This window comes from Haemaphysalis longicornis, unplaced genomic scaffold, assembly GCF_048455015.1.
Source record: "Haemaphysalis longicornis isolate Haplotype H1 unplaced genomic scaffold, Haemaphysalis longicornis Haplotype H1 scaffold_12, whole genome shotgun sequence".
NCBI lineage: Eukaryota > Metazoa > Arthropoda > Arachnida > Ixodida > Ixodidae > Haemaphysalis > Haemaphysalis longicornis.
In genome coordinates, this window is record NW_027526225.1 from 91,274,713 (window position 1) to 91,295,581 (window position 20,869).

Below are 20,869 nucleotides of genomic sequence, written 5' to 3' on the forward strand. Positions count from 1 at the left end.
TCATAGTCACCGGTGATTTCAATGCGGCACACACCGCCTGGGGATACACATACCAAACAAAGAGGGGCCGCGCACTCTTGACCATCATGGATGACGAGCAACTTATTCTGCTCACAGAACACCCCCTACCGACCAGAATCGGCACGAGCACGGTGAGGGACACATGACCCGATCTTACGCTGGCAGCCAACGCTCCGAGAGCCACATGGCATAACAGGGAGGATAATCTCGGAAGTGATCATATGATTATAGAAACTGTGCTTCCGGGACCTCAATATAGGAGAAATTTAGGCGCAGTCAAATTAACCTACTGGAATATCTTCAGAAAGGCCAGAAGCCAGGCGCAGCAAGAAGAAATCAAGGACATTGAACAATGGGCACAAACGCTAGCCGCTTAAGTCAACACCTACACCAAGAATATTCAGAGAAGCATCGAAACGCCAGCAATTGACAACCATCTCGCACACTTATGGGAGGCGAGAAATAGCTTCATGCGGAGGTGGAAACGCCAACGTCATAACAAAAAGCTCAGACGACGTATTGCGCAAATCATCACTGAGGCAGCAACACATGCAGCAAAGTTATGCCACCAAAACTGGGTCGACATGTGCGATGGCCTCAGTGGCAGACTTAGTACCTCCGAAACGTGGAACCTCCTTCGCTACCTCATAGATCCTGCCCGAAGTAAATCTGAAACTTGCAAGACAATGCAAACAATAATGCATAAATTTCAAGGTAGCGAGCAGTCACTCATCACTGCGCTTAGGGACAGATACCTCCCTGAAGTACAACAGGATTAGCTCCGTGATTACACAGGATCCCTGAACTTGGAACTAGACAAGCCCATCATTACGGCAGAGGTACGCGCAGCACTCCTCAAACTCCGCACAAAAACACCACTCCCGGCAAAGACAAGATCACCAATAAAACACTGATAAACCTCGACGACACTTCTATAGAGCTCCTCACTAACTATATGAACGAGTGTCGGACCGGCAGCAAGCTTCCCAAAGAATGGAAAGAGGCAGAAGTGAGGCTCTTGCCAAAACCGGGGAAAACACCATGTATAGAGAACCTACGCCCAATTTCTTTAACATCTTGCGTTGGGAAACTCATGGAGCACGTCGTTCTACAGAGACTTCAGAACTACCTCGAGGACACCGATCGCATACCACACACAATGTTTGGATTCCGGCCAAAGCTATCGACGCAGGACATACTACTACAATTAAAAAAAGAAATTTTTGAGATCGCCAGCAAAAATGCACCCAAGGCAATTCTCGCACTCGATCTAAAGGGAGCATTTGATAATGTAGCCCACACAGCCATACTCAGAAATCTCGCCTCCTTAGACTGCGGAGAACGTCCATACGGCTACGTTAGAGATTTTTTAACAACCAGACAGGCGATCCTGAAAGTAGGTGACCTGCAGTCCGACCCCCACAAATATGGAAGCAGAGGCACGCCGCAAGCCACTGTATTATCTCCGGTGCTGTTCAACATCGCAATGATAAACCTTCCCCCAAAACTTGGAAGCATTCCAGACATAAAACATGGTCTTTGTGCAGACGACATCACAATATGGATAGCCAAAGGGTCGGAAGGGGAAATGCAGGAGAGATTGCAACAGGCTGCAGATGCTGTATACACGTACGCGAAAGAATGCGGACTCGCCTGCCCTCCCCAAAAATCCGAACTCCTACTTGTGCAAAAACGTCGTCATGACCCAGCTACCTCGTTCTACATAATGATGGACGGTATACGCATAGAACCCACCGATCACATCACAATTCATGACTTATCAAGAAGAGCTGCAAGAACACCCGCCTACTTCAAAAACTGGACTCATCCACAGCTCAGATAACGAGAATGATCCGCAGAGTATCGACTCAAAAGTATGGCATGAAAGAACAAGATACGATAAAGCTCGTTCAAGCATTTATAATTTCACGCCTCGCATACGTAACCCCCTACACCATCCTCCAAGCATCAAACAAAAGCTCAACACGCTTATTAGGAAAGCTTACAAACAAGCCTTGGCCCTCCCACGGACAACGTCCACCGAACATCTTGCAGCACTAGGGATACACAACACCATAGAAGAAATTGTAGAAGCCCATCTCACGGCGCAGCAAGTCCGGCTCGGCCTCACGAACACCGGTCGATCAGTTCTGACCTCTTTAAAGCTTAACGCTCTCACGGAGACGGAAGACGCGGCCATAGTCCCTCTAGAAATCAGGACAAGACTGAAACTTCACCCCTTGCCGAGGAACATGCATCCCGAACACCATCAAGCACGAAGAGCGGCTAGGGCAGAAGCTCTTCAACGTCAATACGGAAAATCCGAGGAGGTAATATACACTGACACCGCGGACTATGCCCGGTATAAAGTAAAAGCTGATGTAACCGCCACACCCCCCTCCCTCCTCAGTAGCTTAACATTACGGATGGCAACAACGCATCAAGCAGAAGAGACGGCAATCACCCTCGCAATCGCCCAAACCCGAGCGTCCACCATCATCACGGACTGCCAAGCGGCATAGAGAAATTATGCGGCAGGAAGAATTTCCTAGATTGCTCTTGGCATCATCCTTTTCCATCTCGGAGAAACATAAGAATAATCTGGACTCCAACCCACTCTTCTCTCTGGGGAGACCAGGCGGCGCACGCCTTCGCTCGAGATTTGGTCAGCCGAGCACCGTTAGAAGAAGAGGAAAGGACAGTATACCCCCTTCTCACGTACAAGGACATCACACAGCATTACCGGCTTTGCCGAATGCGATACCCTCCAGTTTCTGAGCAACTAACCAGGCCCCAACAGTCTGCTCTTCGTCAACTCCAGACGAACCCGTACCCTCACCCTACGAGGCTGCACGTTATACACCCCACCCTCTACGATCCCCTGTGCAGACACTGCGGCGTCCCTGCCACGCTTTACCACATGGTATGAGAATGCCAAGTTAACCCCCACATTGACACCCTCCCAAACCCCTCCCGACAGCAGTGGGAGAGAGAACTCGCTATCTCTTGCTCCAGCAGACAGCTGCAGCTGATCGAACGGGCGAAGACGGCGGGTTGCTCCAATGGCGCCCTGGACTGAGGGCTCCATCCGCAAGACTTTTCGAAACAATAAAAGTTGCACTGCTCCTCCTCCTCCTAGCATAATTTGCTCTATCCGGGTTCGTTATAGTCGGGTTTGACTGTATAGCGAACATATTTAGAATATGAAGGTGAATTAAAATGTAAATGCGTGTTACTGACACGTTAAACAACCGGTTTCGGAAATGAAACAGTGAAGAGCGCAGCAGACATACTAGTGGCAGAAACCAAGCCCGATTACCTAAACGGTGACAAATTAGGCACCGACAAGGAAGGACCCACTTGGCAAAGGGGATCGTCTTCGCAGTGGAAACCGTCGGCAAGACAGCGGGAAAGGATCAATGGTCTCCTCCCCATAAAGCCGACAACTATACAGGGTGATCAAAGTTAAGTCTACATGTTTTTTTAATAATCAGGCGCTTAGATCTACGTGAACACCACCTTTAAATTAAGGTTATTCACCCAGGGGGACACATAATGAGGCGGTAACTATTTATGTCGGTGGCCTAATTAACTAGAATTGAATTATAAACTTTTTAGCGTCTGCAGTAAGCAGGCATGTTTGTATTGAAAAGTCAGACGCAATCGTGTTTCCACGCAGTTTCATTTGGCAGAATTCTTCTAGCGCATCCGTACTCCGAGATATCTAACTGCAAAGTTTAATTTCCGTTCGCAAGATTACGCATGCAAGGCCGCGAGAACCGGCGCGACGCTCCTCCCTTTTGGGACGTGCCTGCTGTGTACGGTGTTTATTTTGACAACTTTGTTTGGTCGCGCTTTATTTCAAAGACACTTATTCTTTTAGAATGAAAGTGAAACCACGAGGGCCGCGCGTGGTTTTGGATGTAACGAAGAAATAATTGACCAGGAGGCTGAGAAGATACTTGGAAAAAACGCCGTCTTCCGAGACTGAAGAAGTACAAAGGCCCTTTTGTTCGTCGACACTGTGGAAAACTCCATCCTGCTCAGTGCTGTGAGCAGCCACCAGACGAGGATCACATCCTTCCTCAAATAAATAAGAACTCAGGACTGTTTTGTCAATTGAAGTTTATTCCGTAGTAATTTCACGTTATCAGGTTCCGCTTTATTGAGCTTGAAATGCAACAAGGAGAAAGGTAAGGTTTACCTTGTTTATAGTGAGTTCGAAGCCTTAAAAATGCATTTATTTGCGCGAGCTGGGTTGCCTATTACTTAGAGCCGATCTTTACATGTACTGTTACAACGAATATCGGATATAACGAACTAATTTGCTGTCCCGATACTACTTCGACATAACGAGGTTCGGCCGTATCAGCTTTAAACAAGCATCTTTCTGGTGCTGGCATAAACATGTAATGCTCCAGCTGTGACGTACACGCGAGGGATCAGTTCCACCGCCCTTGTGAACTCCAAATGGATGGTCTTCGTTGGTTAACAGACCAAGATACATAAAAATGAAAGACCCAGATGTGCCTGAAACGCAATTCAATTAATATCCAGCTTGACGTCCGCAGTCCGTTCCTGCAGCGTTACGTCAACATCCCCGGGAATCTTGCTGACGACCAAACAGGCTTCTGTTGCAACAGAGCGTACCCATCCGAGCGGAAACAAAGACAGCTAGTGCACGTAAAGCCAGAGGTTGTTGAGCGTTGTTTCGACAACTCAACAGGGAGATATGCAGTGGACGTGCAACCCCTGGAGACCGGAGGCGACGACAGCGAGTGAGTGGCAACTCCACGTGGGCGCACAGTGCGAGTTGACGTCGTGCTCACGCTGAGCATGCCTCCCACGTGTTTCCGTGAGTCACGAGGGATCCGCCGGGTATATAGAGCGTCCCGCGACGAGAGTCAGGGCCAAGGCTACATCAGCGCCGCCGCCGGCTCGACAGGAGAGCAGGTCTGCTTCCGACCGAGAGCCTCCCATAGTGTACTGCTGCGTGCGGGTTTAGGACGCTTCTCTGGCGGCGCAAGCGCGAGGTCGTGTCCGGAAGGGACCGTCACGCCTGAGCAGGCACCCGTTCAGTGGACCAAGGACCCGCGAGCTCCATTCGAAAAAGGATGGCCGCCCGCGACAAACACGCAGCACGGGCAGTTGTCGCCGCGGTGCCGTGGAGCATGTTCGCGTTGCTGGCCGTCGGGGCTTCCCTGGCCCTGCCGTTCGGCTCGTGCGGGGTTCTTAAGGTGAGATCGTCGTCTCTATACTGATGGGACCTCTTTTGCTGTGGTCGTCATACTAACGAAGAAATAAAGATAAGTGGGTCTCAGTTATCAAGGTAACTGTGAAGTAATGTCCTCATCCACTCCTGGTGTCCTTGTACCAGTGCTTCTCTCGTTAAGGAAACTTATCTTCAACAAGGTAGAAATTTGGGCTGGTTGGTACATTTTTAAAGACAGCAGAAACAGAGCAATGGACGGGACAAGGAAGAACAACAGGACAGCGCGTCGTCCTGGTGTCCTTTCTTGTCTCGCCCATTGCGCTGTTTATGCTGCCTTTAAACGTTCCGTTCGACGCGTAACGTTAGGCAAGAGGGAAAGATAGACGACTGAAGGTTTCAGAGACAGCTGCAATGGCCTAATATTTGTGTCACGCACTTCTTTACGGACGACAACTGAAGGTTTTGCTTTCTGACGGGTTATTTATAACTGAGAGCTTCGTTATAGATAATATCACATCCAGCTGCCGACTGTCCTTAGATTTAGTTTAAGGACGGAATGACTTGGATTTGCCGGTTTGCATTGTTGTTACTGCAATCATCCAAAGTCATCGCGTGTCTGCTCCGCAAAACGTCCATAATGCACGTTACATTCCAGACTCTGATGCATTTACTCACCCCGCATGGGTCATTCCGCATCACCTTGAGCTATTCTTTTACACATGCGAGTACTCACTTCACTGGGCCCGCAGTTCTCGCTAGGGCGAGTCTACTACGCGAGAGACCAGGGCTTATACTTTAGGGGCGAAGAAGTTCCTTGGGGGCTGGGGCTGTTGGCGTCTCCTGTAGTCGTCGTAATCGTCGTCTCATGTAGCCACGGTACTAAAACACCGGCAAACTCGTTTACGCCTCGCGCTAGAATGTAACGCGTACTAAAAGAACACCGGGACACTCGTTTATAGCGCTAGAGAGCTTCGTGCTCCAAAGACAAGAGAGTTTTACAGCAAATGCGTGTACCCCTACCCGCAACGGTTTCATCTCCGTTGGCAAAAACTCCAAGGCGCCAAGGATACACTTATACACTGCATGCTTCGCCCCTCCCCAGGTTTCACGTTAGTGGAGATGGACCGGGATCTTTTTCAGCTCGTAAGAGAGAGAGAGGAATTTTATTGAAATGAAATAAACACACAAAGGTCGGCCTGACGGTAGTATATCTCACCAGCTATTCTGTGTGTGGGAAGGGAAAGTGGAGGAAAGAGTGTGGATAGAGGACGAGAGAGATGAAGATGGCGGAGAAATAAATGAAGGGATATGTATAGAAGATGCCTATACCGATACGGTGTATGTGTTAAAGTTAAGCCGGACGGGCCTCAACTAGCTCGTAATGTTCGTCGGAAAAGTTAGGATACAACGAGCACGGCATCCCAAACCCGCGTTAGGAAGAGCTAACCGAAGTTTGAATGATACATTCGTATTTTGCAATTCTTACATTACACTGCGGCATGCTTTAACACCTCAGATGTTTATTTGCTCGCGCTGCTCCACAGGTTTGGTGAACGTGTAATAAGCGGTAACGAACTCCCTTGCTGTACCTATACTCGTTGACTGTTAGGAAGAGAAATCGACCCTGATTCTACGTTCCCAGGTCCAGAGTCCACTGGAGGAGCCGCTGCGGGTGTACTTCCAACCAGACATGCTGTCGGTGGTGGCCGGAGAGCGCACCCTGCACGTGCCGCTGCGGCGCAAGCGTTCGGACATGGAACTCTTCCCGGGCGGCGCTGCCACTGTGGGGAACTGCACCTACGAGGGCTATGTCTACGAGCCCGGTGTCAGGACTACGGGCAGGGCCGTTGTGACCGCGTGTCCTGGTGACCCTGGGGTCCACGCGCTGATAATCACAGCAGGCGGAGAAGCATTCGTCGTGGCGCCCTCTCAGGACAGTGCCGACGAAACCGCCGGAAGTGAGAGTGGAGTCAGACACGTGGTCCGCCGAGAGACACCTAGGTCGAAGTATTTGACTTCGTGGAGCAAGCTGTCCACGAGAAGACGCAGGTAATGTCGCTCACTCACTCACTTACTCACTCTCCCACCTACTCACACACTCTCCTACCTACTCACTCTCCCACTTACTCACTCACTCAATTTCCCATCTGCTCACTCTCCTACCTACTCACAGACTCTCCCACCTACCCACTCTCCTACTCACTCACTCACTCTCCCACCTACTCACTCTCTCACTCAATCACTCCCTGACTCACTCACTCTCCCACCTACTCACTCACTCACTCACTCACTCACTCACTCACTCACTCACTCACTCACTCACTCACTCACTCACTCACTCACTCACTCACTCACTCACTCACTCACTCACTCACTCATTCGTCAACTGTGTATTTACAGTGTAATGTCGAGTCTGCAGTCCGAAACACCTGTTAACAGCACCATTGTAGCGGGACATGCCATCCCCGAAGATGTCCACGAGCCAAAAAGTTTCACTAAAGAGACCTGGGCTGACCGGGATAGGTCCAGACGCTCTCTCACAGTATCATTCTGGTGCGCTGCCAACTTATGTTAAGTTACAAGAAAAAAAAAAATGACTGTTCCCTCGTATGCCAAGGTATCGTTATCGTCATTGGCCTGCATTTAACAGGGCTGCCTTAATGCTAACGCATTACACGGCGCAATAAGTCAGATTTTTTCGCGGGAGCGCTGGGTGGCCCACCGTGTAAAAGCGTGTCTGTCGGCGTGAACGTCGATAAAGGTCACAGAGCGAAAAAATTCTTCACGGGAAAGAAGAAATAGCGTTGCTACAGCGCTCCAAGCGCGTCGTCTGCAAGCGTTCTGCTAACTACGCCGTTGACCAGTGGCCATGCATGCTTCGCACAGCGGCTGTTTTATGTGACGGAGGCTTGAGCAGCAGCTGTATACGGGATGCGCAGAAGACGACAATGTGGAGAGGACGTTAGAGTATAGATAGCCGGGCTCCGACTAACGTGGCTTTATCTCCTCGTATTTGTGCAGCGCATCGTCTCTATCGCATTTATATTCTCGAAATAGTTTCAGAGAGTGTCGGGCCAAGTATTTAGAATGACAGCGATGCTCAGCGTCGCGCTCATCGAGGTAAAAACAGCGTAAACGACGCCAGGATTGACTTGCGTTCGTTTTTATTAAGTGGTGGCTTAACTGGAGAAGAACAAAGAGATAAGATAATCATATCAAGCGGCGCTCCCCGCTCGAACGCTATCACCCGCATTCATGTTCGCGAAACGACTTTCAATGTTTTTAAATGAAGCTTGGTTTCACACATCTGTTGCGCATTGTTGTAAACTTGCTGAATGCTTGCTGATCTGATTGATTATGAGGTTTAACACGCCGACGCTACACAGGTGATGAGGCGCGCCGAAGCTGAAGGCTCCGGATTCATCTCGGTCACCTGGGGATCTTTAACACGGGCTCTGAAATCTCGAGCACACGGGCGTTTCTGAATGTTTACTACGAAGTCCGTAACTTCCTTTGGTATAATAGCACTAAACGTTTTTCTTGCCCGCATCTTTCTCTTTTGTTATTATTTACTTACATTTCTTTTTGAAAAATAGGCAGTGGCCATCTAAGGGGTTTACGGGTTGAGGGTATACTTGGGGGTTTCTCAATTTATTTTTTTTTGGGGGGGGGGGGGGCTTTTGGTGTGGTTTTGATTCGCAGTCATTATCAATAAGAAACAACTATAACCGAGACAAGTGCACAGGATGGAGTTAGATTTTCTTAGTAATGTTTTAGGCAATTACAATGTGATAGTGCGTGAAAAGTCTGCAAATTTGCAAATTACCGTTATTTTATAGTTTCGTTTTAGCGTTAGCGTTTATCGTAACATTGGTACCACGGCGCTACTAAAATACCACGTTCTTACAGCCACGATTTTACAGGCAGTGCAACTGAATGTACTTTGAAAAGGAATGTTGTGGTTCACGGAGCAACGCATACGCTTAAGTTGGCGCAGATCACCTTAACAGTCGCTATTGATGTATGGCATTCCATCACGATACCAAGATAAGCCGTTTATTTCACGACAGATGCTAAACATTGTAAGAAAAACGCACTGACAAAAAATTAAAAAATACAATCAGCACCTTTAAAAATGGACGTGGTGGACGTGCAGAGAGAAAGACAGCTTAATTTTTGTCCGGTTGTTTGTAAATAATAGACCTGCTCCCTAAACGGCAGGCAGCAGACCCTGGACCCTGGTGACGTTTTCAGCCAACTGAGAGGCTTTATACCCATGACGTAAGCCATTGAGTAAGACCCCTGAGTAGAAGAGCGTAAGAAGGGATCGGTTGGTTCATGACCGTGACGAGAGACTCCCTGAAGGACGAACAGGTGAAGGTCACTTATTCAAAATTGCCGAAAAAAAGGTCTCTTTACAGGGGTTTCCAGTTTTAAGACTCGGTGGAAATTCTGAGTACGAGTTTTCGCGCATACAGTCATTAAATACAAATTATAATTGCAGGTCTTGTGTGCTAGTTTTGGGACCTGTTTTAAGGCGTCGGAAGCAGATGAAAAAAAACAAAAAAACATGCAACTTGCGGATTTCAACGCAACCAAAAATATAACTGCCAAGAATACATACATGCCGTTGCTGCCCGCACGCAAACAGGTAGGATTTATTTGAACGGCAACGTCAAATACCTCACTGGTACGCCTGGAGGTTGCATATGTCTGGTACATATGCACACACGGCACACGCTTTGCGCGTCATTTTAAAGCGCCAACCTTCGGATGCATCTTTGGTAAATGACTGCAATCGCATAGCTGCATGTCGACACCTTCCCGTGTATGTCGCACAGTCTAGGTTTCATCATCATCATCATCATCGTCATCATGATTAGACTATCTACGCCCACTGCAGGGCAAAGGTCTCTCCCATAGATCTCCAATTATACCGGTCCTGTGCAAGGTACAACTAATTTATCCCCAATTGAGTCTAGGTTTAATAGTCTGCTAATATATTTTTATACATTTGTGTGACTTTCAAATTCATGCACAACAGCTTTGAATATCCCTCTACATTCGTGACTGATTGCCCGAAAGTTGCTGAGCGTTCTGCAAAGTTTCGTTCCTTAGTTAAATATCGCACTTACTGTCCTGCCAGGTTTACTTTTGATGGTTAATTATCGATTGCATAGCTGTACGTCCAAAAGCTTGCTGCGGACGAAGGTATTGACCTTATAACGCGGTGCTACTAGATTCCTGCAAGAAGGATCTTACGTCATAATATGCTGAGCGCTTGAATTTAAATGGCACTGGAGCAGCCAAGGTCTTGTAGCCTCCATCTTGATTTCTTGGTTGGTGTCCACTGCTGGAAGAAAACCTGTCCCAATTCTCTCCAACCATTCCTGTCTTGTGATGGCCTAGTCTATCGCTTGCTTCCGATTCCCTCATTTCATAGTCTCTTCTTTTGTCTGCTCAGAGCAGCTCTGAGCAGCTCCAAGCATCTCCGTATTTTATGTGCCTATAGAGCGTCTATGGCGGGAGCAGTTTTGTGCTGCTTGGAGCTGCTCAGAGCTGCTCTGAGCAGGCAAAAAAAAGAGACCCTTCATTTTGATTGATTGATTGATTGATTGTGGTGTTTTACGCGCCGACGCAACGCAGGCGATGAGGCGCGCCGTAGTGGAGGGCTCCGGATTAATTTGGCCACCTGGGGATCTTTAACGTGCGCCGAAATCTCAAGCACACGGGCGTTTTTGCTTTTCGCCTCCATCAGAAAAGCGGCCGCCGCGGCCGGGAATCGAACCCGCGACCTCGTGCTCAGCAGCGCAACGCCTTAGCCACTGAGCCACCGCGGCGGGTACCCTTCATTTTCCTCTAGAGGTAATTCTCTACTCCTGCCTCTCGGCAGCAGCTCTGTTCCCCGGATGGTCCATCGGTTCTCCGCATTGCATAGCCAGCCCTAATTTATTTCTTCCTCTTAGTTTGAGCCACGATTACTTTCACTCGAGTTTCTTCTCTAATGTGGGATATGCCTGCCTCATATCCCTAAGCGTTGCTCCTATCACCCTTCGTTCCATTGATCACTGGGCTAGCCCAAGTTGTCCTTCATGGCGCTTACCCAAGCAACCACGGACGTACGTAGAACTTCCGAAAAACAGCCGAACATCTAATGGCAAGTTTGGACGGCCGCTGTACGTCCACTGCCCATGTTTGGATGTGGATTTGTGGCCGCGCTGTGGATATCCAGCGACGGATGTACAAAGGATATACATTTTCGTTTGTCCGAAGGACATCCGCCCGTGAACATATAAAGTTACCCCAAAGCATCAAGTAATGGCGTGAATTGAATACAAAAGCAAAAATGAAAAAAAAAAGCTATTCTGCTTTTCAAAAAAAACAATTCTACACCAACACCCTGACTAGTAATTGCAACTGCGTGTTACTAAATTTAAGCCTAATTTTTTAAATTTTTGGACCACCCCATTGACTACAACGATTTCCTTGGAGGAGGGTATACAAGAATTGAGAACCGCTAACATGACGTGTAAAGCAAGGTTGCCGTGTTCTTGAATACTTATCTGCCCGGTAGTGCGTTGGTGTTGTGTGGTGTAGTATTCGTTGTAGGACACATGCTTCTGGTTATTACAACATTTGTGATTCTTTAAATTTTTATTGAATGTCCACAATACATCCAATTTCGGACGTCCGAATGAACGTGAGGAAGTGTGAAATCCGGACGTTCCATAGACGTATATGGTATATTCATCAGCTCTAAAATGGATGTCTAACGGACGTCCGCTAAAGCCGGAATGGACGTACGCGGGACGGCCGATGGACGTCCAGTGGTTGCTTGGTTAGTAATCAGCACCAAATTTGTGCTCCGTCAAGCCATCCCCTGCAATTCGCTATTGTTGTATGTACCTTCTTTACAGTGATAGAGCTAGCGTGCTCTCCAAATACCCCCAGCCAAAGCCAACGGGCTGCAAAAGCCCTGATCGAGTACCTGCAACACAAAGGTCTACCAGTCTCTGTAAATAACTCAACGCCTCTTTGCTCATCAACTTCAACACCATCCCCATCATCTTTATCGCGTTGTCATCTGGTGTAACAAGTTCGGCATTTTTGGCCCGGATAACATCGCCAGGCTTCATTAAAGATCGCTCTCTCGCTCTCTCTACGCCGGATTTCTTTCTGACATCAGCTGTCTGAGACAACCTGTCCGCGATAGTAATATTCATGCACCTTCTCAAGTTACATGAATGCAGGCCCTGAAGAATTTTCGCAGGTGTTCTATAGGCCCACTGTACGAGACAATGTCGTCTGAAAACTTCAAATGACTCAGATATGCTCCATTTACCCGTAATCCTGCCGTCCCTGAGATAGGCTTCCTGAATGCCTTTCCCATGGCCAGTCTGTAAGCAATCTTAGTTTCGTGGTCCCACTCCTATCCAGACCAGGGAATTTCCAGTATTCTGAAGCGTTCACGTGCCCGTGAATATCTCGTGTATGTCCTCCAAGAGTCCATTGTAAGTCTCCACTACCCCCTGGTTCTTCAAAGCTTCCAGTACTGCAGTGGTGTCTACAGAATAAAACGCGTATTCGTAGGTTATCATATGTCACTCAAATATGTTAATTATACTCCGCGGATATTTCAGTTACCTGATTAAGGACATGGGTTAAGTATTCTGCCCTAAAATTCACCCCGCGTCTCGGTTGTTGGAAGTCGAGGGTGTTGCTAATGCGGTTTACAGTCACATGTTTAAGTGCAGAGCAATTTAGGCGCTCGCCTTGTCGTCGTAGCTCGCTCGCTGGACCCAAGTAGAGCCACACGGTGTTCCGTCGTCGCAGCGTAACCCAGGGGCTTAGAAACCCAAGTGGTTTATATAGTCATAAGCGTTCGAAACTCGTAAACAGCTGGCGCTTTTTGTCCTACATCTCCTAGTTGTTTAGCGCAAATAAAGCTGTAGGTACATTTGAGGCAAAATATGCGTAATTAAGCGGCAGCGCACGAGTTCATTTAGTTAGGAACGCTCGTTGGGTTGGTTTTTACGATAGTAAGCGAAAAAAAAGTGGCAGTTGCAACGCCGGCCCGTGCGGGAGGAAAAACAAGCGTAAAAAGAACAGAACTCCCGCTGGCGCAGTTTCAGGCAGGGGGCGCGCGAGCACTGCGAAGGCGGGAAATTTGAATTGCATTGGGTGGTAGCAGTGAGCAGATAGCGGCGCTAGAGGCTATCAGGGCGAATCACTGCTCTGCACTTCCGACAGCTTTCACATTGAGTGGAAGGGCTTTAATTGTTGTTTTTTTTTGTAACCGTGTATGTCTCTCCTCGCCACAAGTGCATATTCCGCCTCTCTTACAGAATAAATCCTGCCCCTCGCAGGGCTGTCAAGACCAAGGCTGCTGCCACAGCGTCCTCCGAACGCGCCATCGAGCTGGCGGTGTTCGTCGACTCCGCGCTGAGTAACTCCATGCCCACGGAGAAGGCACTTCAGACACGCCTCACAGCCATCTTGGAACAGGTAATGCACGCACTCACATCGCATGCAGCGGTGATCTTTAAGAATTCAGGAACATGCTCACTGGTACCACACTTTACCGTTACGAGGTCCCAATGCAAGACACGACATCAGCGGTACCGTCACGAATTTGGTCAATGCGCCTTCATATGGCATCCTCTAGTCTTTCGATTCAGAGACGAATTATAACCTTTTAGCAGTCCGTTTTCTGAATCAGCTATTCTCAAAATTCAGTTACATATAGTGCGGCGAATTTGCAACAGCAAGAAAAACTTGTTCGGTGGCCTGTAAAGGTTATTTTCCCGTGTTATTTTATTATTATGGCATCGGTGTTTTCTTTGTGCAAGCGTATATGAAGTGTGGGACCAGAAAGTTTATAAGTATAGGCAAAAATTATTCTACGGCTTTTTTTTACTTGAAATGTAAACATTTTTAATGGAAAGAAATTTTAAAACTTCCGCGTACTGTTCATTCAAACGAAGGTCATAAACAAAAATGTTTGCCTGAAACAAACAAACAAGAAATGTCGCAATATTTAGCTTCAAACTTCAAGTAGCGGCTTTCCTTGTTTTTTTTACTTAAAAAAAAACGTGGTGATAGACATTCGTTAATGTGCTGTAACCTTACACACATGAAATTAAATGTTCATATTTGCCGGCGTTTATCCCTTCCTGATCGAACATTTCACTTCTTACAATCTGTGTGATGTCATTTTGCTATCCTTCAAACAATTTTAGATGACATAAACTAGTGTGAGAGCCTCTGCATGCAGCGTGTAAGCAACTTTCATGTTATTATACGACTTATAACAACTTTACCCTACAAGGTATAACGTGTTTTTTCCGTGGGTTACATCTTATATATTAATTTGTTCTCGTCCTACACTCACAGCTTAAAGTGTACTCCCAGCACGTAATAATTTATAACCTAATTCAATCTTCTGTATGTTTCAGACATGGTCTCAAAATAGGTTTCTCTAGAACCAATAGATCAAATTTCAGAGTATCGGTACTCTTTTCTCTCATTGTTGTATGCCGCCGACAGCGGCCATTGGTCGAACCGCGTCACGTGACATCTGTTTACCCCCAGAAGACTCATGGGCGCTGACATTTTGGTGCCTCTGTGTTGCCGCGTGCGCGCGTTCTTCGATAAATCATAATTTTCGGAGTGCAGTGTGGCTGTATGACACGTTGAGAGCGAATTTTTAAGCCTCAGGCAGTACTCGATGCCGTGCTGTTCTGTACCATGGGCTGTTTCAACCGGCCGGATGGTGTAAAACGCCTGCTTCGCTTCCCGCTGCAAAAGAGCGACTGTGGCTTAGCATAACCTACAGCCACTAGTAAAGCGTAGAAGCAACACGGGATAGCTATAATCTCTAACCGAATAGTCACTTGTTACGTATCACCCTCACGTAGCATCGCTCTCAGCGTCAAAGCCTCCTAACTTGTCTGTTTGACGAATAAGCTGCTACGGAGCAATCTGACGGGACATCCTTGAAGCTTTGTACAACCGTCAACCTTTACCCGACAACAAACGTTTATTAATCATTATAGGTCAGCGTTAGATGAGAATCTACTCACCGAAATTCACTCTGCGTGGCATATGTGTTACCGTTTTAGCGCTCATAACATCGCGAATAGCGTGTGGTGTGCACGCGGAACAAGAATATGAAACAAGGTAATTAACTGACGAGACTCATCAGCTCTAGGCGGGCGGGGAAGCCATCCGTCATGTTCGTGGACGTTTCAGCTAGCAGTCCGTAGCAGGCCTTTGCCGCGGTGGCGGTGCACGTGTTTTCAGATGCAAACGTTGCAGGTACGAGAGTTACATGCTATGCGTCTGCCTTTGACTTTCTGTATCGCTCTGCCTTTTTACGTGGTTAATGTGGGTTCATTATGGCAGCAGAAGGCCGCTCTGGCCGGCGCTGTCTGTCCGTTTTGCTGCTTTTGTGCCAGTGCTGTTTTATGTATATGTATGCGTGGATACAGGCAAAGATTTGTTCTTGCGACTTGCGTATACATGATGTCTATCACCATCATCATGATGGCGATTCAACGTGAAAATGAAAACCCAAAGTATTTATGCATTTATCTGTTAACATGTTTATTAAAATAACGCCGCGAAATTTTTTTGTATTTTGTAGTTTGTCCACGCTAGTGCGCGAACACATTTTGTTTTGAAAACGCAACAGTGCGCAGATACACTGACATTTCGCGCACAGCCTGCGCATTGCCGAAAAGGCACACAGTCGGGCAATGTGCGCAACAATTTCTCGCGCCAAATGCCACCACGCATGCCATCAGCTGCCACGAACCGGCGCTAAATCTGCATTGCCGCGCCGCGATTACGTGGCATCCAGTGCTTTCGTAACCCGTGCACGTGCTCGGTTATATTCGTCAACACCAACCGACGTGTTTGCTGTATGTAGATGAATTACGTCAGCCGCAAGCAATGTATATGCTTGGTCACGCATTCATGAGCATTGTGGGGCTTCGCAGCTCGGAATGGCTGCGTGTACACATGCAGTGCAGGTTAACGCGTTGATGCGGGGATTCAGAGAAGGCGGCATAATTTTATCTCCATTTCCCGGCCGCGGCGGCCGCTTTTCTGATGGAGGCGAAATTGCCGGCTAAATGAGTCAAATGTACTGCTGCTCTGCGACGACGAACTGAATGCGAGAGATTATGTGTTGACGTCACTAATTACACCTGTAACGACAGAGTTATTAGTCATTTTAGTCCAGGACTTCGTCAACGAACTCCTGGTCGCTTCTGATCTGGTCCGCCAGTAGCCTAAAAACTAGAGTTTGCTGTCCAGACGGGGCAGTGGTCAATGCACCCTGATTATATTCCGGTTGTGTTTTACAGGGCGCTAGCAGTTTTTATATCTTGCGCTGAGTGTAGGGGCATTCTTGTAGCATGTGTTTATTGTTCGAGTCTCAGTGGCATTTCTGGCTAGAGCACTGCACGGGCCCGGGCTGACCGTAACGCTCGGGCTTCACGAAGTCGATTATCGGCGGGCCCGGGCCGGACCCGGGCTCAATGCCACGGGCCAGGGTCGGGCTCGGGCTCGACGCCGTGGGCCCGGACCGGGCTTGGACTTGAATTCATGGGCCTGGCCGTTAATAGTTTCGACGTGAAGTGTAGAAAAGAGCATTCAAGTGTATGTTCTGAGTTTACCTGCCGCGGTGGCTCAGTGACTAAAGCGTTGCGCTGCTGAGCACGAGGTCGCGGGTTCGATTCCCGGCCGCTTATCTCATGGAGGCGGAAAGCAAAAACGCCCGTGTGTTCAAGATTTCGGAGCACGCTAAAGATCCCCAGGTGGTCAAAAGTAATCCGGAGCCCTCCACTACGGCGCGCCTCATCGCCTGCGTTGCGTCCGCTTTAAACCCTACAATCAATCAATCAATCAATCAATCAATCAATCATGTTGTGAGTTTATTTTTACGCAATTCTTGTTGACACTTACACACATTGTTTTAAAAACGTGTTTTATTAGGGCTGATAATCTTAATGCTGTAATCTTAGTGGCGTTTCACGTACTGCATAAAGATTTAATTTCTTGGTGTATAACATACGAAAGATACGGTTACAAGGAATGCCCCAGTGGGGAAGGGGTTAATTCAGTCAACCTGGAGCTCTGCATCTATGTCTATGTACGCGTGCGTTCTAGATGTCGCTCCCATTTAAATGCGGCTCCCGTGGCCGGGAATCCAACTCGCGTGCTAGGGAAACACCGCCGCTGAGCAACCACTGCAGGTAACACATTTCAATGCACGTACGTACTCGTGGATTGAAACGCGGAACGAAAAATTTCAGCAATATTAACTTGTGGCCGAGACAACCACGTGAAGTTGCCAAGAATCTGGCCATCAAAGGCGATTGTGTCTCTCATGTAAGGATACTAGCTATTATTACGCCGAGTCAACGTGAACTGAAGACGGTCTAAGCTGAAGCACGTGCACTTCTTACCCCCCCCCCCCCCCCCTCATTTTTTTTTGCATTTCAGTTCATGACGTGCTGTACAGACCAGATGCTCCGTCTGATTGCCCGTTACGAAGACACTTAGCCAAATATAATAAACGAATTTTCTTCAGCGTCTAGCCCGGGCCTGGTCACGCACGCTCAGGCCCTCCCTAGGCTTAACAATAAATGACCAGGCCCGGGCCAAGCCCGGGTTTGAGACGACGGTTCGGGCCCGCAAGAGGCTCCCTTATGGACGCCCGGGCCCGGGGGTAGGTGGTACGGGCCCGGGTCAGGTTCGGGCTTCATAAATCGGGCCCGGGCCGGGCCCGGACCTTAAAATCAGGCCCGTGCAGTGCTCTATTTCTGGCACTGTCTGTGTTGGTATTTGCCCCGGATGCCTTTCACGGGGCGGGGCCCATAACATCATCTACTCGACGGATACAGGTGTATTCTTTCTCTCTTTCTCGTTCAGTGGCGCTTGATCCGCAGAAGGTGTCCGTATGTGCTTCTATTCGTTCTATTCGTGGCTACTAGTGTTTTCTCAGAGTGAGTCAGGGAGAGAGACGTGTATTTTTTCACCTTTCTTCTTCTATGTATGTGTGTTTGGGGGGGGAGGGGGCGTCGTGTGTGAGTGGCAAGCAGCATAACCTCGCAGGCAGTTGGCAAGTCTCAAATGAAATTAAGCTAACACGTACCCCCGATCCCTGGTGACAGGTCCAGCTGGTGTTGCAGTACAGGTCTCTGGGCCGGCCGATCAAGCTGGAAATCGTGAACCTCGAGCTCGTCGACTCAAAGGTGAGCTGACGTATGTGTACCACGCGAGTGGGTAGCCAGGAATACGTCATTGGGGTGGTAACTCGTGGCGCGTTATCTCTCCTCCAGGACTTTGCAAATAAAGACTTGTCATAGATTTCCGCTAAGTAGTGTCATAAACACTATCCAGACACATGTAAAAGTTTGAAAAGCTCTCCTCAGTGTCCCGTCAAGGTAATTCTATTCACGCGTACTTACAATGGTGTGCATTAACATTAGTGTGTATGAACTTAGTGTGTATTCGCATTATTGTGTATATGCGTATTTCCATTAGTTCGTCGAAAAACATTGCTGTCGCCGTATATCTCAAAAGTACCCGCCGCGGTGGCTCAGTGGGTAAGGCGTTGTACTCCTGTGCACGAGGTCGCGGGTTCGATTCCCGGCCGCGGCGGCCGCTTTTCTGATGGAGGCAAAAAAGCAAAAACGCCCGTGTGTTCGAGATTTAGGCGCACGTGAAAGATGCCCAGGTGGTCAAAATAAATTCGGGGCCACTACTACGGCGCGCCTCATCGCCTGAGTTGCGTCGGCGCATCAAGCACTACAATCAATCAATCAATCAATCAATCAATCAATCAATCAATCAATCAATCAATCAATCAATCAATCAATCAATCAATCAATCAGTCAGTCAGTCAGTCAGTCAGTCAATCAATTAGTCAGTCAGTCAGTCAATCAGTCAATCAATTAGTCAATCAATCAATCATTCAGTCAGTCAGTCAGTCAGTCAGTCAATCAATCAATCAGTCAGTCAGTCAGTCAATCAGTCAATCAATTAGTCAATCAATCAATCAATCATTCAGTCAGTCAGTCAGTCAATCAAACAATCAACTTCTCAAAAGTTAAATGTTTTATTTAAAAGGAAACCACGTTGGCTTAAAAGGTGGGAGGAAGAAGAGGAGGGAAAGAGAATTACAGCCTATCTCTTTTGGGGGCCGTGTTCTTGGCGAAAAATGAAATCATGTACTCCCCTTGTCATGCGACCAAAGTCACTTTTATCGGTAGTTTAGTGAGGGGAACATCATTACCCACCGAGTAGGTTGTGTGTAAGAGAGAGAGAAAACACTTTAATGCGCTGGGAAGTTTGATCACGTTTCATGCTATCCGGAAAGGCTGTCGTTGTGTGACGACAGACAGGGCTCCGAACAATACGCTGCAGCACTGGTTCTCAACCGTGAACGCGCAGGAAATACAATTTGGGCTAGACAAATTGAACAGGAACCCCATGGTGAAATATGTTGAGCCATGTCATATCGCCGAAAAATTTCATATAGCCCATAAAAATATCGTCAAAAAAATCTTCATATCGCCCATAAAAATATTATGGGTCTGCCTTCTGTGCGTCTGGCTTTCCCGCACAGCTGAAATACTGCGCAAATAGCCGACTTTAAAACGCATGCTACGCGGAGAAGCCACTTTTGCGATGCGGACCACGTTTTTCAAAAAGGATAAAAATCTTCACCATTCCTTCCTAATGAAAATTAAGAGAAGCGCGACAGCTTTGTAACCCTAAAATTTCGCCAAAAGCTTCGCTGAAAGAGCTTGCAATTGATCGTCACACTTTCAAAGAACCGAACCGCAAACAATAAAGAGCGAACCCATGCGAACCCATGCGACCCCGTCTGAGAACCACTGCGCTACAGAACCGCGTGAAAAGCAATGTTTTTTTTTCTTCTTTTTCACAGGGTGGTCCCAGTACTGCTCGCGGCGACATCGACGTCTACCTGGACAACTTCTGCTCGTGGCAGTGTCGTCGGAAAGAGCTCGCTTCCAGCCAGCGAGTAGGCAGCTGGGACCACGCCATCATGCTGTCGGGCCTCGACCTTGTCAAGGTGAGGAGACCGCGCGCCTCGACATACGTCTCTGTGTGTACGGCCGCTGTTACGTAAAACACGAACAAGCTGGCTGTGACCATGTTGCCACTTTGTTGGTTAATGTGCGAGCTTAACATGGTTTCTTTCTCGAAGAAGATGCTTGGGTGAGTTTATTCAACGGGTCAGTAAAGCAGTACAAAGAGGCCGTTCCGGTCGGCCCCCCACACTGACAGCGGATCCCAAGGGGAAGAAGCTAGATCGACCCCCAGCTCCGCCGTTTCTACAGCGTTGCACCGCTAGTTCAAGCTGCGCCAATTTTGTTTGCGTATTAGTAGCCCAAAAGAGGCTATATTAAGTGCGAATGCACTTTATAAGCGACCCTGAATTCCGGCGACCGCCGTCCGTCCACATAGCAACAGCTGCGGGTGCGCGCGCTCCTCGTCTTCCTTGGCAACGGGGGGAAATGGCACATACCCACGTGGGGGATTGGCCAGGAATCTCCTCGTCTTCCTTGGCAACGGGGGGAGATGGGCGCGCGCTGCCTG

The 20,869-nt window shown here is 48.1% G+C and overlaps 1 protein-coding gene across 2 annotated transcripts in view; it reads left to right on the plus strand.

Moving 5' to 3' along the window:
• Positions 1-4,940: 4,940 nt before the first annotated feature.
• LOC144163008 (A disintegrin and metalloproteinase with thrombospondin motifs adt-2-like) overlaps positions 4,941-20,869 on the plus strand; it is a 31,279-nt gene continuing 15,350 nt past the window's right edge. The window contains exons 1-5 of one of the 2 annotated variants that reach the window (XM_077693781.1): positions 4,941-5,258; positions 6,876-7,282; positions 13,579-13,738; positions 18,415-18,495; positions 20,196-20,342. In XM_077693781.1, the coding sequence (XP_077549907.1) occupies positions 5,136-5,258; positions 6,876-7,282; positions 13,579-13,738; positions 18,415-18,495; positions 20,196-20,342 (918 nt within the window). In that variant the 5' untranslated portion in view covers positions 4,941-5,135. The remainder of the gene's footprint in view (positions 5,259-6,875; positions 7,283-13,578; positions 13,739-18,414; positions 18,496-20,195; positions 20,343-20,869) is intronic. The other variant, XM_077693782.1, reaches the window with a different exon arrangement.